The following is a 27,835-nucleotide window of genomic DNA, read 5'->3' as shown; positions in this document are numbered from 1 at the left end:
AACCTGCTCACTGGAAGGTGATCTCTGGCTTGTCCTTGTGCCCAGAGAAGCTAGTTCGCCTGCTTCACCTTCTGCTTTTACCGCCGGCTTTTTGAAAACTTTCTCCTACAGAGACACAGCTGACGGTAAAGATTTCCTGTCTGCCTTCATGCCAGCAATGCAAATTTAAGAAAGCGAAAGCACCGAATAAGCTATAAAGAGTGAAGCACAAAAACAGCGGAAGTTTTATTAACCGAGGAATCGCCCAGAGGTAAGTTGACTTTTCTTTCCCCCTCATTCGGTCATTGTTAGTAGCAAACCTTTATAATATAAAATAATATAATGTAATAAAATAAAATCACTATATATATATACTGTGAATGCATTCAGCAAGTAGCATATTTTTGGTATCTATATGCACATATAGTAATAGAGTTGTTGGAGGTTTGACCTCTGCTTCTTAATCCACATCGGAAGTTATAGAATTTTAGTCACTGCAGTCATTTCTAATAAATTATGAAGACATTTCAAGTCATGATCATGTAACACATAGTTAGAATTATTATTATTATAATGTCTTGAATAGAAATTGATTGTTTTTAGGTTTTTTTTCTTTATCTCGTGACTCTGCAAATATCCAAATGACATTTTTGGATGTCATTTTTTGTGCATTGGTCCAGAGCTACATCAAACATGTAGCATCTGTCAAAACAGTCACTGACCATTTTTTGTTCATTGACTGACTTCTTTAATATTGAACTCCTCTCCTTGGTTTTAGTTTTTTTTTGTTGTTGTTTTTTAAAAACACAGCCAGAGAGAGACAGGGGAATTTCTTTAGTTCAGCCTGTACCTGCAGATACAGCAGTTTTAATTTTAATCTGCAGTGTCTTTTGGGTGCTTATGAAAACTGCTGGCTCATGTGTTATTAGTCAACAAAATTCCTCCACCTATTTATTTTCTCAGCAGTCACAATGATTAAACACTCACACGCATGCTCACTTGTAGAGCAAAGGCAGGGCACAGAGAGACATTTTGTCCTTACAACTTTTCTTTTACATTTTTACTCGCAGTTGGGTAGTAAATGAAATGAGATGTCGCAAATGATGGAAAAGTCTACCGAGAACCCCAGTGAGGACAGAGCGTCCTTCAAGAGCAACGGGTCCATCAAGAGCGATGAGAAGTTGTCGACCGATGGCGGCACAAAGTTGGGCAGGCTGCGATCGTTTAGAAAGAGCATCCAGCATGCAACACAGAAGAGTCCTCTGTCATCTGTCAAGGGATCAAAGGTCACGTCCAAATCAGATACACCTACAAATGAGTCAGATTCTACGGCTTCACCGCCGCCTCCGTCACCCAGTGAGTACCCTCATGGCTGTAATAAAATCTGCTGTGAAGCAGGTTTTGCAGACAGGTGGAATCTCAAGGTCAAAAGAAGAGCCAAGAGGATCTTACAGATAATTTACAATTTAAAAAGGTCCTCTCACAAAACATGAATAATGTTATGTCCTAGCTCTTATTAATTAATGCTTGTTTACATTTTTTCCCATGAGGGCCCAGGAGAAAGATCATGTGAAGTCATTCCCCTCAGATGTGGGTGCTATTTTAAAGAGAGTATGCAAAGGTGGAAGGAGCAGTTGTCTGGGAAAAGGGCAGAAAGGGCCAAAACGCAAATATATCTGTTTGATCAAAGTATCTTAGCAAATGTCAAACAAATGTTTCCTTGCTCAAAGAAGGACTGCAGGACCATACATTACTGTGCAAAAGTCTATATTTTCCAAGGAAAGTGGAAAATTACTCCAGAGATTTATTGGAATTTGTGCAAAAAATATGAAAATATGGTATGTGAGGCTGGTATTTGTATTTCTATTTTATATCAATTCTAATGAGCATGAAAATCAGTATTTGTTATGGCATGGCCACCTTTTATTCTTCAGCTTGGCCTGAACTCTCTTAGCCAAAGTTTGTTTTGTAATTTCTTTAAGTAGCCTTCAGGAAGAGTTCTCCAGGTTTCTTGATATTCAGAGCTCTTCTCTGGATGTTGGTGGCCTTTTTTTCTGCTCTTTGTCAACATACATAGTACATGACTGATAGTGTTTTCTTTCTAGATGTTCATTTACTGCATTGGTGGCATTGTGTGTAGAATTTTGAGTTGAAAAATGAATGAGTCCATTTTGTAATCAGGCTGTAACATGGCAAGATGTGGAACAAGTGAAGCACTGTGAATACTTCCTGGATGCACTTTAAGAAAGTCTGGCTCAGTATCAGGTAGATAAATTACTTTTATCTGATTAGATGTGTGTGAAATGTCATTTAGCATATAAACCAAAAACATCAAGATTCAATGATGAATATACTACACTATAGTGTACCTCCAGAAGAGTACAATCAAAGAATAATTGATTAAAGGGCAGCTATGCTCAGTAGAATACAAACAACACAAGCTTTCAGAAATGGAAAACAGCATGCTGTCATGTGTTGTGAGTGAGGCAATAATTACCTTTGGAATTCATGCTTTGCTCAAAGTTCTCCTGGCTTTAGCCTGAGGACACTTTAAACAGGTCACACTTTAGAAACACGAGGCTTTGCTGTAAGATGTCAACACACTGCTCCCTTTCCTGACAATAATAATAATACAAATATAAATTCTTAATAAAATGAGCAAAATCCCACATTTTCAGTTATTTTCTGGATTTGTGGATAAAACATATTTAGCTATTGCCCACTTCCGTTTGTTATGGAATATCAAAATTTGTGTTACTGCTGAACTTTTCAGTCTGTGCAAGAGGGTGGAAGAAACCCCTCTACAGGTCTGTACAGGTCTGTCCACAGCTCCAAGTTACCTCAATTTGAGCCATGGTTACAGTTATCCTTCCCCTCAGGTCTGACATTTTAATAATAATTTCATCCTGCAACACGTGGAATTTGCTTGTGATTTTCCCTGTGAATAAACGTCTAATTTTACTTCACTGTGGTGATTTCTGACTGTTTGTACATGTGAGTCCTGGCCATCAAATCAACTAATTAGTAGGAAAGCTGTTTGAATGTAGATAATTTGGGAAATTTGACAAAAGCAATTCATTGCTTCACAGGAAAGGAGTTGCCTTTCTTTTCATGGCACCCTCTTAGAAATTTTCTGTTGACGAGGCAGAATCGGGCCTCATTTAGATCCATGTTGTCATGTTTCACTGTTAGCAAAGGTCAGGAGTTCAGAGGAGCATCAAGCCTCCTTTTCATCTATTTTTAAAGTGAACTTAAAGCTTGTTTTAAAGCTGCTGCTGATGTGCAGTTTGTCCAAGCTTCATTTTGGAAGGAGAAGAATTAACATTAATAACTGATTAAACATTCAAAGAGATTATTTGTGTAGATAAGAGAGTTTTCGCAGGGGGGCGTGTAGTCCTGGAGCGTCCAGGTGTGTGTGCAAATTCACCCCAAGGTCTGTCCGTGCAATTCTCAGAGAAACTGCAAAAAAGATGTTTTGTCACAATGCACAAGACCACGTTTGGAAAAAACCACACACAGCAAGTCAGTGCAATCACCTCATACCAACTCTCACTTGTGAATGAGGGGTGATGATTTGGGCTTGTTTTGCAGCCACATGATCCGGGCACCTTGCAGTCATTGAACTTCTGTGTAATCTGAGCCCATCTGCCTGACAGTTAAAACTTGGCTCAAGTCGGGTCATGCAACAGAACAACCATCCCAAAACATTTGGCACAAGTTATGTGATTATTTGTAAATCATTATCTCATCAGAAATCAGGTCAGGCTGTCTCCTAATGATGAAACTCATTAGGGGACAGCTTTTTAGGCGCTAGCACTCTGAACTTTTATTTCTAACACAGCTTACAGTTTTTTGCATTCTTCAGATTGCATAATAGCATTGCCAAAGCCATGCACATACAAACACCCACATAAATGGATATAACCTTTAGTTTATATCCCTGTGACACCACAAAGAGAAATTCCTTTGTTTTATTAAACTAAGGACTCCAGAGTCAGTTTATGAGAAACTTCTGCTGCTACTGATGTGCTCTTCTTGCCTCTCTGTCAGGTCTGAGCGCCGGCTCTCCAGCCACCCCTCTGAAGAACAACCAGAAAAAAGAAGATGATGAGGCAGATGCTTCTTTTCGTATATCCAAACCACTGACACGATCAAAGACAGGTAAAATGTTAACTTTAATACTAGATCAATGTTGCTACACACTGGCAATATTAAAATATTAAACTTCTACCTATATTTTTTTAGTATTTACAAATTTACTACTAATAATCTACTCTAGAAAGATCAGAGTTCTATAGTTGGAAGTAATGTATTCAGGTAAAGCTGCTATTTCTTTTTACAAGTGTAACATTAACATATATGACTGATTATTCTGGCCCCTCATTTTCCCGGCAAACTGATTTCTTTTAAAGCAAAATAAATAAATAACATAAAATAAAAAACAAGTACAAATACTACTTGATCTTAGTGACGAGCCCACAAAATGATGTGAATAAAGCATTTGGTATTAACTGCATGATTAAATTCATGTGTAACACTTTGGATCCAGAATTTTATTTGCTGGTCGACCAGCATGTTTTAACATCTAAACATACATCATAAATGCACAGACGACTAGTATAAAAAGTGTCAAGTGTTTAAAAACCTCCCTCATCAACTTTTGTATTCAAGATTACTTCCTTGCAAACAAGCAAAAAACCAGTAAAATCGGTCCTCCAGTTTTTTTTAAATATATGTCACGGTTTCGGCTAGTACATCTTTGGTAATCACCTTGTTGGTGCAAAAATACTAATACAAAGAACAAGGAATAAAACAGAAAAGTACAAACAAAGAATACTTGATTGAAGGACAGCTATGCCAAGTAGAATACCAGATATACAAGTTTTCCTCAATGGAAAACAGCAACTTGATGTCATGTGAGGTGAGTGAAGCAATAGTTATCTTTAGAATTTATCTGTTGCTCAAAGTTCCCCTGGGTTTTCACCCAGATCCTTCTAAGTTGAACTATACTTTAGAGATGTAAATATGAGTCTTTACTGAAAGGTGTAAACACACTGCCCTGTTTCCCAAAAATGAGTATTATAGTCCGTACAAAGGTAATAATATATGTCTATGTGAAAGAGCAAATCAAAGTGCCTAAAATCTGCACATTTGCAAATTGTCATTATAGTGGAGCACATAAACTTACGGCTTTTTGCTGCTGAGTTTAAAACTATGCCTGTAGAAAAGGGAGGATAACAAAACACCCTGAAATCATCAAATGAAATCATCAAACTTTTATTTTTTAGATCCTGGTATTTCCAAATTCAGTAATTCTTTTATGAAAAGAGGAGCATCCATTCGTCGGAGTCTGAAAATGGTTACTAAGAAGGATACTGATAAAGTCTCCACTAAGTCCATCTCTGAGGTCTCAGTGGAGGAAGACATGAAAGAGAAAGAGGAGGAGGAGGTTCTTAGAGAAGAGATCGAAGATTGCTACGTACTGCCAAGTATCCCCCTCACACCACTGTCAGGTACAGTCTCCACTACATGTTCATGTTGGTTTAAATTGACTGTGACTTCATATAACTCATTTTTGACTGTAACAATTCTTCCACCTACAAGTGAAAATGCAGAATAGCACCGTGTCTCAAATGTCCCCTAACATGTTTTCTGTGTATACATGCCACGCTGTAGTCTGGATCTGTCTCTTTACTGTTTGTTTTCGCAACAGACAGAGCCAATGATAAGAGCTTCCTTTGTCATGTAAATAACAGAGGTTCAGTTTATCTGTAGACACAGTTTCAAATCCAGTCTCATAAATGGGACACTGGTTTAGCTGTTAAAAAACAGTGATGGTGGCATCTTCTACTTTTAAGAATAAGTTGATGGATTTAAGAGAATTAAAGTCTCTTTCTTATTTAGGGACTCTATGAAAATGATTGAGAAGCTTATTAACTATTATAATGCTGTAACACCAGCAACATCAACTTCCTTGCTTCACTGAAAACCAGGATGGTCTCTTTTACCTGCCCTGCCCCATGGTTCCCCATGAAATGCTGTTCCCTACCACTGGCCATCGGCTTGAAAGGCTCAACAAAAGATCTGGTCCTACTGTCCACCTAGAGGCTAATAAAGATCATGTAAGGTCTTTTAAAGCAGCTGTCTGTCAAGCCAGGTCTCACTATTATTGTTACTGTACTATTGCAATAATTTGCCAACACCAAAATCATCCTAGACTGCTGTTCCCCACCATCAACCAACTACTTGATCCACCTCAGGTGGATAGTAGTAGTTCTTCCAAGAAAAAGTTAACTTTCTCTATCAGCACCTTCAAGATTTATCCAGGCCTTTATGACTTTAATAACCTCCTGCAGTTTAACTATCTGGTATGTGTTATCTGATTTCATGGATAGATACAGTTAGGTATCATCTGCATAGGAGTGAAAATGATATTCTAACAATACTGCCTGGGAACGATGTATAACAGATTGAGTTCCAGCACAGAAGCCTGTGGAACTCCATAATTAGCCTTTGTGAAGAAGACTGCATAAACAAACTGGAGTCTATTAGACATGATACAGTCGACTGCAGTGCAGTATCTTTAATACCTATGGCATGCTGTAGTAAAATGTTATGGCCGAGAGTATTGAACCCTTCACTGAGGTCTAGCAGGACAAATACAGAGATGTGTCTGCTGTCAGAAGCCAAAATGATGAACCTTGTCCTGTGTGTCACTTGAAGATTCAGCTTTTTAGATCCAATTAAAAAATAAAATCACTCACAAAAGATTGTCTGGAGAAAGCAGAATGTGTTGAAACAAAGTCTATCAGGCTTCTACAACAAGAACAGTCATATAAAAATCAAAACAGAGCAGCAAAATAACACAAATTAAAGCAACATAAGGGTGAAGAGCCTTAAGCACATCCACAAAAGGCAAGGTGATAGGGTAACAGAGAGATAGAGACGTAATTTAAAGAAACAAAGAGAAAATAAGTAACGGAAAGAGAGAAAAATAAAGCAAGGGGCACAAGAGACAAAGAAAAAAAGAGAAATATAAAAGAGAGTGGCAGAATGAAGAGAAAGGGACATGGACCCCCTATTGATCCTCTACTTAATCACATGAGCCAAGGTGTGAAAGTAGAGGATCATGTCCCTCATCCATCCAGATCATCATGTCCCTCTTGGGGGACACTCCCATAGGGCTTAAATCTGGGACTCTCCACCATTTGACCCTTAAACTGAAGAAGCTTCTCAGATGAGAGGTGGAACGTCTTCAAGCAACTTAAAAAAGTCCCGACGCTTTTTTTTTCCAAGCTCCTTAGACTACGATGACCTGGATGACTGAGAACCTTCACAGACATTTCTTTGAATTATATAATTTTTATAATTTCTCAGTAACCTTAAAACCCATTAATCTCATGAAGAACCTTCAAAGTCATAATTTTTCACATCAAACGTGTAGAATCAATGATTACCTCCAAAGCACAGCATAGCTAAGGTAATGGCATATTTAGTTAGTAAACATAGCTTACTATAGATAGTATAACTGACTACTACCTAAAAATGACTTCAGTATATAAACAAAACACTTAATATATTAATTATCTAAATATATAATAAATTACTTATTCTAAAACACATTGCCTCCAATTTAAGAAAAAAGACTTTAGACATTTAAAATTAATTCAGATATTTCAACATTATTTAATTTCATTGGTATGCATGTGTACCAGGATACTGTACCAGCAGCTGAAATTACAATTTGCAACAGCCTTCTTTGCTAGCCTATAGCAGGAGACCAATTCCAACTCACCATCTCCATAAAAGCTGCAGGTAGGTTTCATTACAGGGTAAAATTAAAGATCTTTGATGTTACTGAACTTTTACTTTAGCTGTGTTTACAGCTCTCTTAATTAACTTTTGCTGTTTAACTATGATATCCAGTAAAAGTGAGCAGTAATCCTATTTTACAAGGATTATACCGTAAATCTAAAATTAAATTCTTTGACATCAAGCAGCATCAAGCCAGTGTAACGATGTGACACCTGATGTGATGAATTGTTCTGGATTTACTGTTTCTGAATGAGCTGCAATAAGTCTACTGAAGTTTGGCTTTTTTTTGCTGCGTTTATGTTGACTGGAGCAGCACTACACTCTGATTTCTACCATTGTGGTTTCATAATGTGACATAACTGATTACAGGAGCTCTGTTAAGCCCTTGGTGATACGATTACTTCTGCTTGCTCACAGTGATGGAGATCAACAAACTGATAGAGACGGGGGAGCTGGAGGAGGCTCACCTGAACCTGCTCTCCCTGCGGCAGGAGTTTCAGCAGCAGCCAGAGTCGTGCTCCGATGGCTCAGCTATGGAGCTGGCCACGAGGGAAAAAGACCTCAACCTCCTCTATGGAACAATGAGGGAAAAGGTCAGCGACATAGTGTGCGACTCCAACCCTCTCTCCGACAAAAACAAGAAGCTGCTGCTCCAAATGGCCCGGGTCATCCAGGAGGAAGAGAAGAGAGCAAGTGAACCAGGAGGCCTGAAAGACAGCTGGATGGACGCTTGGAGGGAATCGGTTAGTGCGGGTGTGCAGATGAAGGTGCAGAGTGTTCACTTGGACAGAGTAGAGCAGAACTCCGCCTGGTTAGCTGTTCACTTGGGTCTGTTGGGTAAAGTCATTGTGGAGGACTTAGAGAATGTGAAGCAGGAACTGCGGTGGTCCTACCCACCCAGTTTTAAAGTCTTCAGCACCTATGTGAGAGGTTATAACAGAGTCGTTGCACAGCACCTGACGAAGCTGGAGCAGCAGGTGACGGAGCTGAAGGATTTCTATGGTCTGCTGGACTGGATCATCAACAAGTACAAGAGGTGAGTGGGTAGATTGTTCAAATAGGGCTGTTGTTTTTCCTCAAGGACACCTCTCAAAGGAATTTCCTATTCTGCCACAACAGTACATAAATAGATTGAGACGAAAATGAAATGAACTCTTGTGCATTATATTTCACTTTTTAGAATGATGTTAAAGAGTATTTACTATTTATTGTGGTGTGATCACAAAAACTGGCATGCAGTTACTTATTGTAATGTAGTTTTGTAATGTAATTTCTAACTCTGATGCTGTACAGCTTCAAAAGCGTTCAGTCGTCTTTGTCTAACATGACATTTGTCATTAGCCTTGCAAACATGGTTTGTTGAAAGCAGCTACAAAATTGAGTACCCTATAAACAATCATTATGCATCATTTTAGCCAGTCACACATTGCACTGTTGACAGACCGTACTCTGCCAAGAAGATTTTATTTTGTTAGCATTTGTGTGTCATTCTTACTGTAGTTACTTACTTACTGCGATCATGTTAACGATCCATTAAAATCTGGCATACATCTACCTTCAAAGTCAAATATTGGTGGAACACTGACAAAGAGCCTTAAAATTTAAAAACTATGATCTTACATGCATATGTATTGTCAACATATAGAAAATAATGTATAAAGATTTTAAATATCATGTCACATTTGACCTCTGACCTCTCCTTTAAGGCCAATTGATAGGCCAAAGTGATAATAATGCTATATAGAGTTATTTAAAACTATGTTTTTTTTTATTATTAAATAAAAAATGGAACCTTAAAGTGACTGTTTCAATAAAGCTCTAGATCTGTTGTTGAAAAAGGACAAGCACCAAAAGTGGTCAGATGATGGGCACATTTCCTGTCATGGTTCTCTGTGTGGCAGGCAGTGATTGGACCCAAACGCAGGACTCTCAGATGGTATTTTTAACTTAAAGGCAGCAGCTTTTATTTGCAAAACAAACTGAAAAACACTATACACGAGCACTACAAATAAAATTAAAACTCAAACTAGGACGACTGACCTAAACTGGGAGTTCATGGCATGGCATAACCTGACTTGACTAAGAACTGTAAATAGAACTGAAACCAGCAGACTAGAAATGATAGCTAATGAATTCAAAAGACTATATAATAATTCAAAATACAAAACACTGGGGCATCGACCCAGGACCGTGACATATCCAGTAAGTGCACAACCCATCCTACCACAAATGAAAGGAGCTTTTTTTTAAAAATATGTTACATATTAACATGCTTTTTTATTTCATGATTGCAGCCAGTAAAACAAATCACCAGCATTGTGTTTCCTCAGGTTTGAAACCTAGAAAACTGTGAAAAACTTGTGGTGTTGCATCTGAAAGCTGTGGGTGTTTGTTGGGCAGTGAAGGTCAGGAAAGCTCAGCTCTACAAGTCTCCATATTTCAGTAACTCTGCCTCTGCTGCTGTGATTTAGGCTATTCTTTATAGTTTTTTATGAATCTCCCATCATTACGTTAGTGTGGTGAAGAGAATAAGTGAATTCAGGTGTTTTTTGGAATATAAACAGAATACAGAACATGTATTCTGCATTTTGGAAAACATACTATATCAGGGAGGAACGAGAGACAGATGATATGCAATAAACTCCTCAGTCAGATTCTTTGAAGGCTTGATGTGTTATGCAAACATTATAAAAGGGAAAAGTATGTCTGCATGTCCTCCTGCAGCTTTTTCATCATCTCAGATTTACAGGGGAAACGCACCTAAAATTACATCTTCACTCTCCACATAAAAATGTGTTCACACATGGTGCAGACAGCCGTTTTAATAATACCCAACACAAAAGCAGGACTGCAGCTCCACAGTGAGCGTGAGTGAGGTAGGCAGTGCTGACATTATTTGTTGAATCAGGGCATGGGAAACATAAAAAACTGTGCTCAGAACAACATTTGGGAGACCAAAAATAAACAGCTGATCTGATAAAAAGAAGCACAACACTCTCGAGGCCATAATGGGAAAAATAAAATCATTTTTCACAGATTATGTAAAATAGGATCCTCTTCATAAAGCATATCGCACACAGACCATAATGTAACATGGTTTTCATAAAGCAAATACACTCATTCAATATTGCATTACAGTGTGCAAAGGATGTATTTAATATGAATATGTATGGATTTAATTGGATTTTATTTTAGATTTTTTTAAACATTTTATTTTCAACATCACAGGTAGGAAAATGTATTTTGGCCGATCTTAGTACCACAAAATGTTGTGAACTGCATCTTGTTTCACTCCAACAGTGAGAGGATCATGGGAAGTCTGTCTCTGCAGCCAGACATCCAAGATGAAAGCACTGATCTGCAGCTTGAGGAGAACTTCCTGAAACAAGTGAAAGAGAAGTACTGCAGGAGAATGCAGGTGAGGCGCTCACACTGAGCTCACAACATACAGAGTTTTAAATGTGTTTCTTGTTGGAATTTCTTCCATAGATGAAATTTTAGTCTTTCATATTGTTATTCTTTGTGTAATTATGAGAATGAGTTGAATCAAAAGACCATTGAGATATTATGAAGCACACACTTCATTACTATATGTCTTCATTATGCCTCACTTTAAGAATAATGTCACGTTAAAAGATCTGCTAACTGGTTTCGTGACTTTCATGACCTAAACTGAGCTGACTTGACATGAATCAATTATGTATAATTGATTCATTGGTTTGTGGATTACCATTTGTGTTTGCTTTAGCTGTCTTGGCTTTTATGACCTGGGTAGAACTTCTGAAGGGTTAGGGTGGATGTGTGGATAGATGGATGGATTGGTGGATGAATGGAAACCATGGGATGAGAGGTTAGGCTGAAAACGAATGCTAGCTAGCTGGGTTAGCATAGTGAGCCCGTACACACAGACTCAGATACCAAATTATCAATTACGTAGATATAGATACCTAATTAGTGCTAGTATATACATTCAGCAAGATAGTACACTGAAAACCCCCCCCACATAAAATCCATCAAACTCACAAATCAGTGTGTGATGTCACAGTAGCTAAGTGGCCATCAAGTGGTTATTTATAGAAATGCAGTTTTTGCTAAATGGATTGCATATATGAAGGAACACAAGGTGTCTGTCGCTAGGTATTTTCTGCTGCTGTTTTCTTCTAAAATTGAATAATTTGGGGGAATGTGCATTAAAAGTCTAAATATTTAAAGAGAGATTGTTTTGAAGAAATGTAACAGAGTACTATCAATCGGTCTACATGCCAGATAGCCTCTCAGTAATGGTGGGATAAGTTGCAGTAAACCTCCAACATTCAATCAGATTAGAAGTTTAGTGATTAACTTGGTTACATGATGTCAGTGACTACAGGCCAGAGGTTTGTTTGGTTTTACAGCTTTCACATTCATACCATAAAACACATTTACAGTTTGAGCACACTGATGTTGAACCAGCTACAATCTTGCCTACAGAATAACATCAGGTCAGGTGACTTTTTAATGTGACAGAGGTCACTAACACTGATGGTAACAACCTCCCAGAGAATAAAGACCTCAGTCTGCAGCTCTGTTTCAGGAGTATTGGAGAAAGCATATCCTCTGATAATTAACCCATCTACACAGTGAAGATGTCAATCATCTGTGATGTAGTTGCAAATCTTCAGTTCACAGTCTGATGCACAGTACTGTTAAACTTCCAGTTAAAGACACATAAAACAATAAAACCTTGGTAGGAATCAAGCAGTTTCTTCAACAGATTGTTTAAAATCATTATCCAAGTTGCCTCGATCACAACTTAGTCACATAACCAAAACATGAGTATACAACATAGTACAACGAAAGCCTTTAATTTATTTTCTCGAAGTGCATCAAACCCATTGACATGGTAATAAAACAAGATCACAGATAACTGAGCACATTATCAGTGTAAGGTTTTTTACCAGTGCTTGTTATTTTCTTGATTGATTTTTATGTTACTGAAAAAACATATTCCTTGCTTATTGTATTTAACAGTTGTTTTTTTTTACTAGTGAAAAACACAAAGATATTCACAGTACTTGCATATAAGAAAAGAAAATACTCAAAGCATCAGTTTTGAGTGGTTACACCCAGCAAATGTTTGACTAATGGTTTCATTTCTGATATAGTTCTCAGAAGAGATGTTGCCACGAGTTGCTGAAACAGCTGTTTTGCTTGCACTTTAATGCTGACTTCCACTCTGCTTGGCTCTTCCTGCAGGAGGAACTGAGGATGATACAGGGCAGAGTCATTGAACTTGAAAATGAAGAGGTGTGGAAGGATGGCAAGGCTCCTAAAAAGGAGGACAACTTCCCCATTTCTTCATTTCCCATTGACATCCTAACGGTACTTATTGAAATATCACCTAATGCACATAATGGGTACATGCTAAACACATCAAACCCATCAGATACAGATAAAATCTCACATTTATTTATTTAAATTAGTGAAGATTTCTCTGCCAACAGATCTTCTTTTTTAATCCTCCAAGTTGCAATGTAGTGTTTTCACCATAGGGTGGCAGCACATAACTTCTGTTTCCTTACACTGTGTACCAGCTCTGTTTTTTCTCAACAGAGCGTGAAATCGTTTGTTTTAAACTCCATCAAACTTGATGCTCAGCTGGAAAAGAAAGTGGTTTCTTCCTGCCTCGAGGAGTTGAAACAGTTCCCAAATGGGTATGGCAACACAGAGACAACACATCTATCTATCCATGTAGACATTTAACAGGCCACGTTACCACAGGAATCTCAGTGGAAAACTTTCACTCCACCCTCCTGGAAGCAAGATGATTTTACTCTTATCTTAGTGGCTTCGAAATAAACTCCAGATTACAATTTCTTATGATGGCGTGTTGTAATCTGAGGATTATTTTTTATGACTGAGCACAGGCATTAAAGTGAGTCACAAATATATAGATGGTTTTCTGTCTGATTACCATGACATGTAGTGCAGATGTTGTGTAAATCCATGTCTTTGATCAGTGGTGGCATTTTCAATCATTCTGTTAGAGGTTTTTCTGGAACTTTGGTCGCTATTCTGACTCTTCTCATTAAAATGAAAAGTACCATGAAAATTCAAAACTCTTCATTTCTTTGGAAGTGAACAAAGTTCCAAATTCAGCAAGGGATCAACCACTTATTTCCCCCACTGGACACATGGCGAGGGTGGGATCAAAAGTATTATGGCCACAACAAGAGAACAGCAAAAACAACTGGATTAAAATAACTTGTGATAAAGAATTGAGATGAGGAAGAGGAAAGCATCCACCTAAAAAAACAAACAAATAAAAATTCAGGACGCTGACCTTTTTGCAGTGATCAGACAGTAATGTTATGTTATGTTATGTTGAGCAATACAAGAATATTCCCCTCGATTGGTCAGACAATCCTCTGAGGAGCATGTGTTTGTCCCCATCCCACACAGTGTGTATAAGCAATCTCCCTCCTCCATCTTCCCCTGCAGACATTCTACCCAAAATATAGCAGAAAAGAAACAAAACATAATCAAAATAAAGGATTATACACCAGAATTAATCAGTGAAAAGGAAATAACAAGACTCCCACACAAAACTTGGGAAACCATTTTGTTAGGGAGATGACTTGCACACAAGCGCTGTCATGCTGAAACAGAAAAGACCTTTTATTTACTTGGAGCTGCGAAGCTGATGGAAAACTTTCTGCATCGTGCAGCTATGACTTTTCAGCCTTTCTGCAAATCCCCCTAGTGTATTTATGGTTAATAAATAACCTTTCTTTGCACTCTTGCACATTTTAACAACACTTCTTATGCATTCATTATTTTAAACATCACTTTTTCCTGTTATTTTTCCATCCCCCTTGGAGGGTTTCTGTTTCCTATAAAGTCTGTAACTTTGCTTTACAACAAAATGTCACAAAATGTTATTATTTTTAAACCCCTGTTATTTATCTGGCTTGTTTAACTCTGTCTGCCTCATCTTTTGACTGAAGCTTCTTCTTTCCTCTGCAGGTTTGAAAAAGCATTCAGCCAGCATTGCACCTCTCACCAGCCTTTGTGGACAGAGTATCGCATTACATACATTAACAGCTTTACTTCTTTAAAGTAAGTCACGTGATTTCCTGAAAACATCCACGAATGCCCTGCCAGAGTTAGCATGTCGTGACACGGTTATCTAGAGGGTTGACTCCACATTTTTTCCCCCCAATAAATCTGTCAGCACATTCATCTCGTGTGGATTTAGAGACAGGATGGATTTATGAGCAATTTTAATTTAAAAAAAATGCACCAGGGTGCTATTTAGTCCCGATTTTTTGATTAAAAAAAAAAAGCATGCAAAATCAAAGAGAATGAAAGGTATATTACCTAAAGTCAGAAAAAGCATTACAATTTATCTCAAGAAAACCAAAAGTGTGACGAACGTGACTGCCAGTAGGTTCTGAATATGTATTACCCATCCTCTGAAAACAATATGTGTATTGTTCATTGTAACAAAGCTGTTTAATGTTTAGAGCTATAACAGAGAATCTATTCTGTCATTCTCTTTATTCAAGTTTTTGAAATGAATCAAAAAATCGAATGTAGAAAGCAGACTTGAGCGGAAGTTCATGGTTGTCTTTTGCTTGGATGAGTCATCTCGCAGATATTCAGCTCTGACATATGTCTGCCAGGACAGTAATTCTGTTGTGTGCCACGACTGCTGAGTCTCACAAGTGTGGGAGTTCTTTGGATGGGGCAGCAGAGGCTTTTATATGCCAGAGCAAAAAGAGATCCACTCAGACATAAATACAAGCCTTAGAGAGCACGTGATTTCAGAGAAGCAGGGCTCTGAATGTGAAACGCTGCTGTGGTATAATCGGGAGAAAGAGAAAGTACTGCGGGCACACCAGCTGCTTCTGTCACTCGCTGTGCTGGTTAGCTCAGTTTCTGCAGGGATATTTAATCAAGGTTCTAACACTTTATATTTATAGCTGCAGGCGTAGCTGCAGGTTAAACCTAGAGCCTATCCTAGCTTCCATAGGGCACGATGTAGGGTATACCCTGGACAGATTGGCTATCTGTTCAGGGCGTATTTTCATGCTTAGTTTAAGTTTTTGCTATCATTTTGGTTAGCTGGGCTTTGCTTGATTTAATTACTGTTATCTCTTTTGTTACTGATCCTGCTGTGCTCATGTTTCTCCTGTCACCGCCTGTTTCTTTCCATATATGTACATGGAAGGACTGGGAAGGGAAATAGATGTAGTGCTAAAGTCTGTCTGGGAAATCTCATCAGACCTTTTGTTATGTTTAAACTAGGAAAACCCTTCAGTATTCCTGTTTGAAAGCTTGATTCAGTACACACACTTTTCCTGCCTGTAGTGCCAGGGAAAACACAAGGAAGTCTAGAAATATGCAGGGAACTGGAGACACATTAAGGGAAAAGACACACCGTGTCTGCCTTTGATAAAGTTAATTAAAAAAACAAACAAAAAATAATAATTCAGCTCCACTGTATTGAGTTTTCTGCAGGAAGTTTAGGAGATGGCTTAATCAAAATGCCTAAACAGGCTAAAACAACAGTGAATAGCAGTGATAAAAAGACCTGATAGGACCACATTCAACATGTTACTGAAATAAAAGCATACGTCATATTGGCAGAGGTGTCGTCATTCTGCAGAGAATTCAGTCTGAGAATTCAGATCCTGGTGATATATAGAGTCTGTAAAAAGAGGAGGTTAGGATGAATGGCAAAAAAACCCCCAAAAAAAACACAGACGGTAGAACCAAAGCCTGATCACACAATGGCTCTCACATTATTATCATCATTGTAACCATGATTGTCGTCACCGTGCTGATGCCTTAGATGCATCGAGTAAAAATTTCAGATGAGTTTAAATCTCACTGAGGTCGAAATCGAGGTCATCGTTTTCTGGAAATCTTGTAAATCCAAAGAATGACGTCACCTGGGATGTTCACACTTACAGATACATCTGTTAGGAAGCTGAGGGGGTAGCAACTCTGTAGATAACCCTCTCAAGACACGCCAACTCTTGCAGAGTATTAAACAGGGAATGGGAAAAATAAAAAACAAAATATAAATAAAAACACACCAACCCTACCCTGTAAAAACATGCGAGTTATTTAAATGAATTGAGATGTGAAGTGTGAAGAGAAATATATCTCACGGTTTGCCCCAAAGTGCTTCATTAAAAAACAAAAAGTGTAGAAAAATATATTAAAAAACTGTAATTTTGAAAATAGGTGTAACTTGTAGGTAGTATAAGGCAGAAATAAACATGCAACATACTCAAGTAATTGCTTAAAATTAATGTAAGCAAATGAGATGTGCTTCACCAGACTCACCAGTGCAGTTCTGATTGAAAATGTGGCAATATTATCACCATGCAACCTCATGATGATCAAGTTTTTTTATTTGTTGTTGTTTTCTCCTGCAGGAAACACATGGAGGAGTACAAAGAAACCTGTAAAGATGGGGTGAACGGCTTTCAAAAAGCGGTAGATAGTTTGATTGACAAGCTTATGCAAGACCTGGAGGATCAGTTTAAAGAAGATGTCAAGGTACGGCAATCTAGTGAATCATATGCTGTACAGGATATAAAACTGAGGAAAAGGAATCTTCCCATTTAACTTTTTTTGTTATTTCCTTCCTCTTTGGAGCTACAGTAAAACAGGCCACCCAAACACATGAGATATCAACAAAAAGCTCAGAATCTCCTCTATTAAGTACATCAGGACTTAGTAGAATAACTCACATAAGAAAAAAAAATAACAGATGTCCATTACAGAGGACTGGTTCTCAAGAGGATATTAGGTGAAATCCCTGTTCTGGTCCTCACTGATTCATTTCTTCACAGGGACAAACATTTTCTTTTGTGGTTTCTAAAAGAGGAATTAGAAAGGGGATCCTCCTTTCTTGCAGTAATAGTCAAAAGCACTTAGGGAAAATTCACAGAGGATGAAATAAAGGGCCAAACAGAGCAGCAGACAACACGCCGAGTTGCACCAATATTTGGACAAAAGGATGAAGATGGTAACTTATCAGCTAGTTCACACTTTGCTAAATGCTAGTTATTTAGCAAAGTGTATCTGTGGCTGCAAGAAGGAGGAAAACCGGTAACTAAATAGTGCCGACAGCGCCACCTGGAGAGGGAGTTACACCCCAGGAGAGATTACAGTAACCAGTGCAAACGTTGTGGGCACACAGGCTCATTACTAACGAGCAGAGGCGTGGCAAATCAATTTCATAGAACAAAGTTTAGACAAAACTACAAATATACACCTGCAGAAAAGAAAACAGCAACTTAAGCAGCAGGGCTGGCAATACCGAACCATTAATTAAAGGGGATCCTCCTTTCTTGCAGTAATAGTCAAAAGCACTTAGGGAAAATTCACAGAGGATGAAATAAAGGGCCAAACAGAGAAGCAGACAACACGCCAAGTTGCACCAATATTTGGACAAAAGGATGAAGATGGTAACTTATCAGCTAGTTCACACTTTGCTAAATGCTTGCACTTTATTAACAAACATTAGTTAAAAGAACAAGGTTCAATACCAGCCAACACGACAGCAACAAATCAACAACGAGGCTACAGGAAGACAGCAGCAGTGTGTAGGCCTGGAACAACAGAAAGAACCACCCTTTAACAGTTACACAGCTTAAGCAATTGCCAGGGGAAATGAATCCAATCTATAATACTTAAAGACAGCCTGTGAATTACAGGAATGAGTGCACATTGCCAGGGACCAGGAGGAGGCCACAGCTGCTTCTTATAACCGGCCTCTGATAAACCCCTAAGAGAGGGGTGAATGTTCATGCTGCGTTTGCTGACACCATGCATGAACCAAACATCTCCTACCAAATCTAACCAACTGCATACTTATTATTCACAACTATACTAGATGCTATGAGTGTTTAGACCAAAAACGTTTGGTATTGTGGAAAGTTTTAGTATATTCAAAGACACAAACTCATGCAGAATGACCCCCTAAGTAAGCGTAAGAGTACTTTCCTAAAATCTTTCTCCAGATGTTATGTCTTTAAAGTGGGAAGTAACTTTCTTGAAACATTCAAAGATACAAGGAAGTATGATATAAGCTAAATCCAGATGTTTGGCTTACACGCTGTTCAGTTCTACAGTTGTACCATTCTAATCAGCTTGGAAGTCAATATCTGGTATGATTGCTGTTATTTTCAACACAGCCTGAACTCTCACTCTCACTGTTAGCCTTTAAAAAGTCTTCTGGAATAGTTTTACAGACTTCTTGAACAATACTTAAATGCTCTTTAAGATGTTGACTTTGGTATTTTTTAACTAAAACTAAAGTGCAGACTGTTGCCTTTTTGTTTTCCTTTCTAAGTTGTTTGTTACGTGTAGCCACAACCATGGTTCATTCCTTGAGTTAGGTTTCTTTTTTATGCTTGAATGATTCATAGGTCAGTGTTAAGAGGCTCGAGGACTGGACTGAAAATGAGGGAAAACACAGATAATGACCAAAGAAAAAGACTTTCTGAAAGCGTGGAGAAATATTACTTAATACTAATCTGGCTCCTTCAAAACAAAATTTAGGACTTTTGCACATTACTTTGTCTGTGAAGGTTCTCAGTCATCCAGGTCATCGTAGTCTAAGGAGCTTGGAAGGAAAAGCGTCTGGACTTCTTTAAGTTGCTTGAAGACGTTTCACCTCTCATCCGAGAAGCTTCTTCAGTTCTAGGGTCAAATGGTGGAGAGTCCCAGATGGTCGCTCACAGTGGACATAAATGGCCTCTTTTACTCGTCTTTCAAACCATCTGTCCTCTCTTTCCAAAATATGGACATTGGCATCCTTGAAAGAGTGACCTTTGTCCTTTGAGGATTCCATCTGCCCTCAGAAAATCACATGGTATGCTGGGGTTAGGTTTCACAATGAGCTCACCTGAAACCTTGGCTGATTGTGACCTACACATGAGCCACACCTTGGCTCGTGTGATTAGTTAGTGGCTCATTACGGGGTCCATCATCCTCTTGGGGGGACACTCCCACAGGGCTTAAATCTGGGACTCTTCACCATTTGACCCTAGAACAGAAGAAGCTTCTCGGATGAGAGGTGAAACATCTTCAAGCAACTTAAAGAAGTCCAGACGCTTTTCTTTCCAAGCTCCTTAGATTGCACATTACTTTAGATTTTGTGATGAAGATAAATCCGCATATAAGTAGGCTTTGAGAGGAGGTAGTTCCATTAACTGCTTCTCATTCAATATATTCCTTTTAATATGAGGTTTGAGGTTTGTTTGTTTTTTTTACTTTTAGCCTATTTAGTAGAATAATCAGGTGTTAACTTGAAATGTGACTTTTTATAATCTGTCGTGAGTAAACCCTCAAAGGCATTGTGTGATTAATGGCTGTGTTATTTGTTGTTTTTCCAGTCTTACTTAAGGAGAATGATGACAAGGAAATGGCTCACCAACGATGAAGACTTTGATCAACTCTACAGCCGGACAAAGCTGCTTTCCCAGCACTGCAGTCTCATGATGCCACCACAAGCCAAGGTGAGAAGGAGGAGATGGCCTGGAAAAAAGTCAACAGGGGCAGTCCAGAGTTGACCAACTACTTTATAAAACTTAACAGCCAAATGTTTTTACTTACAGTACAGGAAAGGCCCGCTGCTTGGAATAAAGACAGGTTGCCTGCCAAAGTAAAGTCCCTTGCTAAGGCTAAGGATTTTCTGGCATTTGTCCCAGTCTGATTAGACAGTTACCATGAAGGGAGTTACCTTCAACAGAATTTTTTATGATAATTATGGTTTTATTTGTAGGGTGTTAAGTGATTTAAATAGGAACAAAAGATGCAGAATATCATCTAATATCTATTGTACTTAGAAGGTTATTTAATGCTTACTATGAAATCGGGAAGTCCTGTTTATTTTAGATCGATTGTCTCGGAAGTTCCAGTTAATACATTTTGCTGTCCCATTGTTTTGCTCCGGATGCTGCAAGAGCAAAAAAAAAACAAAAACTGTGAGTGTCATGAATCCTAACAGGAAAGAGTGAATAGGTAGATTAAAAGGTGTCAGTTCAGATGAATTGAACCCTGGTGGTCACGATGCATTATCACCTCCAAACTAACATTTCCCGTTTTTTGCGTCCATCCTGTTATGCCGCCACCTAACTCCCTCTTTCTGTGTGTGTGTATGTGTGTTTGTGACTCTGTTACCCTGGAGACAGGCGTTTGCAAGCAAACTGCACTACCATGTGGTGATAGAATACATCGGTCAGCTGATGAAGAGTAACTACTCGTGCAAAAATCGGAAACACGAGAAGGCCGCGACCAAGATCCGTCATCAGTGGAATAAACTCAGTGATCTATTTGAGGACATGGTAATTAAGTCATCACTTCCCTATCAACACTAGAAGCAAATAAAAAGTAAAATACAAATTAATTGCTGTAGGTATTTGTAAGTACATGTCGTGATTCAGTAAACCTTTAAACTACTTTGAATTTTAAACAGGTTTAATGAACAGGTGGAACGTTTCTAATTATTTTTAGCCACGTAATCTAAACACTTTTAACCTCCTAAGACCTGAACTCTTTCATGGCATGCATTTGTAATTTCTCTTTGCTATTTGGGACCTGATGAATGTAAAAACAAAGAATGATGTCTAAATGGTCCTTTATTTTCATTTCACGTAATATGCATCCTCTTTTGCTTTAAAATGCAAAATACTGACCTGATCTTTGGTCCACAGATCCTTCGTTCATGTTAAAAGCAGTATAAGTGTATGTATAAGTGGCGTATTTGCCTTTGATAGCTGGTCACATTCCTCTCAATGAGCAGCATAACAGGAAATCCTCTGCTGTGTAGCCCCTTTATTTGTGTAGTCATGTGTTTTATTCAAAATTCAAAGGATGTTCAAGGTCAGCAGCAACTCCATCAGTTTTTAATGTTTTGATATTTTTTTTCTTTTACAGAAGTCGAATAATGAGTGGCTCTACCATGTAGGAGATGACTTGAGCAACATCATTGGACAGAAAAACACATCAGACATCAAGAACCATCTGCAGCCTGTAATAGAGAATTACCCAGACTTCAGGTAAGCATTTCTGCCAAATGCAACATGACGATTCACTAAAAATAAACCAGGAAAAATCCCGTTCTACCCTCTCTTAGTCTTTAGGATGCAGGCAGATTAGGGTTTTCCCATAATCCACTAGGTGACAGATAAGGAACGCTTAGGCTGGACTGGTTTCTAGCCTTTTACAGATTTGGTGTGTACAATTTAGGCCAGGTTTCTACAAAATAACCCTGTTTTATGCCAAAGGTTATATCTGTATATAGCGCGCAGTGTTTTCTGCTCTGACATTTACCAAAATTTGGCTCCAGTGCTTGTTGCAGTTGAGCATTATTAAAATTTTCCTTTACTGAGCTTTGTTAATATTGTACAAATCAACAGAAACAAAAGGACATCGCTATTTGTCTTGGATTAATATTTAGCTGTTAGAGAGGAGTTAAAGTAGGATTTGGTGGAAGGGGAAATCCTAAAATTGGGTGCTTTGCAAGGGCAAAAGAATTGCTCAGTAATAAGTTACATAATAGCTTATTTTGTGAGTGCCGGTACATTTTTCTTTGTGTACAGGCTGTGACCAGCTGACCTGTGCTGCTTCTTTGATGGTGGTGGCAACCCCCAATCCTACTCAAGTAAATAAAAGTGAAGTAAAGTGAAGTAAAATGTACTTCTAAAAGTACTTTTGTTGCACCGTGTTCATTCATTCATGAGCTGCTGTAGCATGAGTCAAATGGCTAAACTGCATGTCAGCACCTCAGCATGCAGTCGAGTTCTATAGTCTTACTAATGACCTACTAATTTCATTCAGGTGTGTTGCAGCAGGGACACATAGAAACATTTCAGGACACTGGCCCTCGAAGACACCTGGGATGTAACCTAACATTGACTACGAACACCACAGAGCCTGTTTAGCCTTCACTAAACTGTATAAAACTCCTTAGAGCTAGCTAGATGTTAGCCGCACTACAACTTTATTTACATCTGTCCATGAACACATCACAGGACAAAGTGTGAGCCACTCTGGGATGTCATATTTTCTTATTGCTGATAAAATAAGCATTGACAATTTATTTATGTATTTATTTATTTTTGGTAAAAAAAAAAAATTTTGGGGGGGGGGGCAGTTTTTGCACTGTAGTTCAGGACAAGCTAAGGTCACGCAGTATGTAGGCTTTAGGGGTTTCCCATCTACCAGGTTTCTATTGAATTTGTTTTATAAAAGTGAAACATGTATGGAGTAAACTATAAAACAGCAGCATGTCTGTGTCAGAAATTTGTGGTTGTGACACGCAAAGAAAAGCAGAAAGAAAAAAAAATCCAAAATGAAGACACAACAAAAGTGTCAGACCTTCCCCTTTGTGGTTGTTGAAGCACATAAAGGAATTATTTATTTTTGGTGTAAAACACAGAAGTGGGCAGATTGTAGCTGAATAGGAATCCCCCCTTATCAGCTGTCAAGTAAACCTAAGTGGACTTTGACTATCATCAGGAGAATGAGGAAGTGAAGCGAATTTCAATGACTGACCCAAAGCAGAAGAGCAATGTTTAATTAGCTGTCTGTGACATTCATATAAACCCCTCTGACATTTAGCATCAGGAATATATCTCGTCCAAGCACGACATCTGAGATGTGATTTTCTTGAAAGGAAGCCGATAAAACTGTGAATGGTATTTTTAACAGCCATCACATGATAATGACCTTTGCTCTCACTTTATGAGTTATGAACATGAGTGGGACAAACTGCAGACATGTGAGGTGATCAAAATAAACAAAAGGACATGTTGGTAACAAAGATGAAATCCACAAGTCGTGGTGATTACTGGTTTCTTTTTCTTTGCAGAAATTTGGATATTGTTTGCACTAAATTTAGATCTGACAGCTTTTTTATGATGAGACAACACACTCCACTTAGCAAACATGAACGGTAGAAAAGTCAGTAGTTGTTCCAGTCTTTTGACAGATATCAGCAAGTGATGAAATGATGCCTGAAAGTGTGTTCCTGAAAACAAAAGCATGTGCTCATTGGGGACAGAAAAACAGATTAGCTCAGCTAATGTATTGCTTCCTGTCCAGTGGATGGGGGATAAGTCCAGTGGACATTTCAGTGAACAGTTCCTGAATGACATTCAAAGCTCTTCTTTGGATGTTGCAAAACAGGCAGACTGGTCATGGTTTGTTGTAACAAAGTGCCTGAACATTATATTTAAAATAGGTTCTTTGCGAAGTTATGTGTTATGTGTAGACACAATGCACCTCCATTCCTTGAGAAAGGAGCATTTTTTATAGTCAGCTGATGCATAGGTCAGTGTAAGCAGCAAAACAAATAAAATGGTTTTTCAGAAAATGGTCATGAACTCGACTGAAAACAAGTGGAAAAAAACCCGAAGAAAGAAAGAAACGCCCTGGAGAACTATTGCTCAAGACACTTTTAAAAAGTTACAAGAAAGTCTAGCTCTGTTGAAGCGACATATAAAGAGATTAAGGGTGGCTAAATAGTGTTGTACATTATATAAATGTCCAAAATTAATTATGATCTTGTTCAGTTGACAGTTCGAGCCAATATTCAATAGACGGAACAGTTTTTGGCTCCAGTTGCGTTCTCTGATTTTAAGCCTTGTCTACATTTTGAGATTTAAATACAGATCAAACATCATCCATCTGAAAAATAAACAGAGATATGCTCTTGGAGATTATCTCAGATTTTCTCCACCTGTGAGAAAACATGATCTGAGAGGACTTTAAAAAGGACATTTTGAGATGCTGTGAAAGTTTTACTTTGGTGTATTTTGGCCATGGCCACAAAACTCAGCTTTTACCTTTCAGGGTTCTAGGTAATGGTTTTATCCTTCACAGTGAAAGCTTAAAATGTTTGGTGACTAATGAGAAGAGCTTGTGGGGGTTTTTGTTCTGCTGCCCAGCTGTCAACTGTTCACGAATCATGATCTGAGTGACCCATTTGTGGATGCCTGTGGTGGTAATACCCCTGAAGTTGAGTCTTCTGGAATGCACAAGGGGTCATTCACGATTAAAAATGCTCTGCTGTAAATGATCTGATGGTGCTTAGGTCTGCTTCACTCTCTGTTTAAAGGCATTTTAGAGTTTTGTTTCCTCAGTTCCCACCAGATTGCTGCTGTAAAGAAACCTCTTAACTGCTCACTGCAAGAAAAATCCAGATGTTCCAGCATTCCTATCATTTGATGCCTGTGCCCTGTTATTGTGCAATACACAGCTTATCTTAGGTAAAACTTCACAAAACATGGCAAGAAGAACTATCTAACAACATCAACATCTGTCTGTCTGCCTCTCACACAGGCTGCAAACTGCAACCGTTTTAGTTTCTAAAAGAAAATTGCGTATTCCTCTCGCAACATAACAGAAAGCTGAAAACCACAAAAACTTGTGCGCAGGAGACAGATGTTTTTGTTAATGAGAGCTAATTGCAGCCTCTGTAACAAAAAAGCAAGCTGGAAGCACAGAGTGCAGCCTGTTGACCCTGTATAGCTGAGGCACGCTGAGTTGGGATTTACATAATCTCTCACAAAGTTTCCCCCAGCTGTAGAAATGTGAGAGGAGGGCCTTAAATGATCCTGTAATGCTGTGGTTAACTTTAGACTTCATGCAATATGTGCATGGGGCATTGCCACATTCTTTCCCCTTTTTCTCTTTCTTTCGGTTCTGCTAAATGAAAACATGTGCATCTTTTTTTATTTCCCAAATGAGAAAATAAATACATTTAGCAAGAAATGCAGATGTTTCTCTTGCCAGTTAAAACTGAACTGATGTAAAGTGTGGGAAAAAAAACTGAAGTTTCAAAAAAAGGTCAAAACTTAAAGAGATGATCCCTGAAACTAGAATGTTGGTTTGTGCTGTGAAGTTTGTAAGTCATAGGACCACAGCAGATACGGTTTGAGTAAATACAGGAATTTAAACTGTATGTTCAAAAACTGTACGTGAGTGAAGAGATCATTATAACAGGTTTAACTGTACTACCAAAAAATCTAGTAGTAAAGATACCGTGGTTATTTTTCCATTAATATCCATATTGGAGTGCCTTTTTTGCTATGACATGCAGTATGATTTTTTTTTTGCCCCTTTTTTGTCAGAACCTCACTGTTACAGCGCAAAGGTCTACGTGATGTGATCCTGAAAATATCCAATAAAAATAACAAACTATTGCACAATTATAAACAACTCACACATCTGCAGTTTGGAAAGGAAAACGCTGTTGAAGTGATTATTCCCAAGTTTAAATATTTTTTTGATGGATTTATGTATCATATGGTGTTGGCATCTGTGGATTGGCAAGGCTTTACTTCTACCCCGAAAAGGGAGGGAGTGTGTAGCTATGGACAGTTTGACTCTCTGTTGGTTTGCAGTCTAGGGTCCACATTTTTCAAGATATCTGTGTGATGTGTGAATTCTGTGTGAATTCTGTGTGATGATAGATACCAATGGCAGCTCGAGCTGATTTAATTTTTGTTAAAATTGGGTCAAGGGTACAACAAAAGTTAAAAATCAGTAAAAACTTTGCATTACCCAGAACTTCACAACAGTAAACTAGACCTTGGGAGGTTTGCTAAGCAAGTAGCTATCTTTGTAAAATCCTGGAAACTATTCTCACATTGTTAGTGACATATAGAACAGAACTAGGGGTGGCTGTGGCTCAGGCGGTAGAGCAGATCAGCTACTGATCGGAAGGTCGGTGGTTCGATCCTTGGCTTCCCCAGTCTGCATGTCAAGTATCCTTGGGCATGATACTAACCCCAAATTGACCTCCAATGCGTTCATGTGTGAATGCAGATTAGTTTGCACTTGTGTATAGAAGTGCTTGTACGAGTGGGTGTGAATGATGTTGTATAGAGTGCTTTGAGTACTCCGGGAGAGTAGAAAAGCGCTATATAAGAATCATTCCATTTACCGGAACTTGTCGTTAATAGTATGAGGGAGGTTGTCTGATGTCATCTTTATGGGGGAAGAAGTTAAGACTCTCACTGCAGTATTAGCCAGATAGTTTTAAAGCATGTAGAAAAAGCAAAAGCCAGCGCAGCCTGCGGAAAATATCTGTTGGAGCTTTTAATTCTTCAAATTCTAAAGAATTTAATAAATGTGTTATATTTTCCAGAGTCAAAAAGTTACATTGTTTCTCATGGACTTAAGTGTTTAGATGACCCCCGTGGCTCAGAAAGTCACAGTTAATACACTCAACTACTCAACAGCCTACAAAAAATACTTGGTGTTTGTATTTGGTGGGGGGGTTCAGGTAAACTGGACTTTCAATGGAATTAATATAAATTGGTTAACTAATGAATTAAAATAAATATAAATAGTATTAATAAATATGGAATTAATAAGCATTTTGATCTTGTTCTCCACTTGCAGTAAGAAGCACCTGGTTGCTGTTCTGTACTTCAGGGGGCTCATTAGGGGCCACGAACACCAGCTGATCCTCCGGCGACTCACAGCACTGAAGAGGGAAGTGAACATTGCCAGCAGTGACAGAAACCAAGTGTTATTTAGTAATATGCAGGTTACGGTCAACACAAACTGCCTGTCCAACTTCCCTTACTCCTGCTTCAGCTTTCTGATGCCAGACAACTAGGAAAACACTGCAGGTGTAACACCACAGAGTGTAATGAAGTGTGTCACCTGTGGATTGGTATTGGTGACCTGTCCAAAGCCTTATATACTTTGCACTACTGATATTTGTTATGTCACTTGTTTTTTTTGTTCTTGTTTTTGTTTTTATTTTTTGTTTTGTTTTTGGTTTTTTTTTTTGGGGGGGGGGGTTGCTTGTTTGTGTGTTTCTTGTTTATTTATGTGATAAGATACAAATAACTCAGACCAAAATGAATGTATCACTCAGACTGAACAAAGTTCTCGTCAGTAAAGCAAACGTGATTTGAGGGATATTTGTTAGTTCACTGAGTTAGAAATCTATTTCTACTGATAGGGTTAAATTAAAGCTCACTCAATGATCCTTTCTAGAGTGTAGCAACAGGTGATT

General features: G+C 38.4%; 1 protein-coding gene across 1 annotated transcript; it reads left to right on the top strand.

Annotated features, from left to right (window-relative positions):
- On the top strand, positions 1–27,535 carry exoc3l4 (exocyst complex component 3-like 4). The gene is made up of 14 exons (XM_084914759.1): positions 1–250; positions 1,050–1,335; positions 4,030–4,140; positions 5,268–5,492; positions 8,212–8,830; positions 11,095–11,212; positions 13,030–13,155; positions 13,387–13,487; positions 14,800–14,892; positions 17,223–17,346; positions 20,193–20,315; positions 20,991–21,143; positions 21,736–21,857; positions 27,211–27,535. Exons 2-14 carry the CDS (start codon positions 1,071–1,073, stop codon positions 27,428–27,430), a joined length of 2,400 nt encoding a protein of 799 aa, XP_084770885.1. The 5' UTR covers positions 1–250; positions 1,050–1,070; the 3' UTR covers positions 27,431–27,535.
- Positions 27,536–27,835: the final 300 nt, after the last annotated feature.

Source organism: Perissodus microlepis, chromosome 19, assembly GCF_051167445.1.
Source record: "Perissodus microlepis isolate ML-2025 ecotype Zambia chromosome 19, ASM5116744v1, whole genome shotgun sequence".
Classification (NCBI taxonomy): Eukaryota; Metazoa; Chordata; class Actinopteri; order Cichliformes; family Cichlidae; genus Perissodus; species Perissodus microlepis.
This window is presented reverse-complemented; position numbering and strand designations above follow the sequence as displayed.

Excerpts from the sequence above, each read along its gene's own strand:
- exoc3l4 (XM_084914759.1), top strand. The coding sequence starts at position 1,071 with ATGTCGCAAATGATGGAAAAGTCTACCGAGAACCCCAGTGAGGACAGA. Across the intron at positions 8,831-11,094 it reads ATCATCAACAAGTACAAGAG|TGAGAGGATCATGGGAAGTC; the intron begins GTGAGTGGGTAG and ends TCACTCCAACAG. Across the intron at positions 11,213-13,029 it reads AGTACTGCAGGAGAATGCAG|GAGGAACTGAGGATGATACA; the intron begins GTGAGGCGCTCA and ends CTCTTCCTGCAG.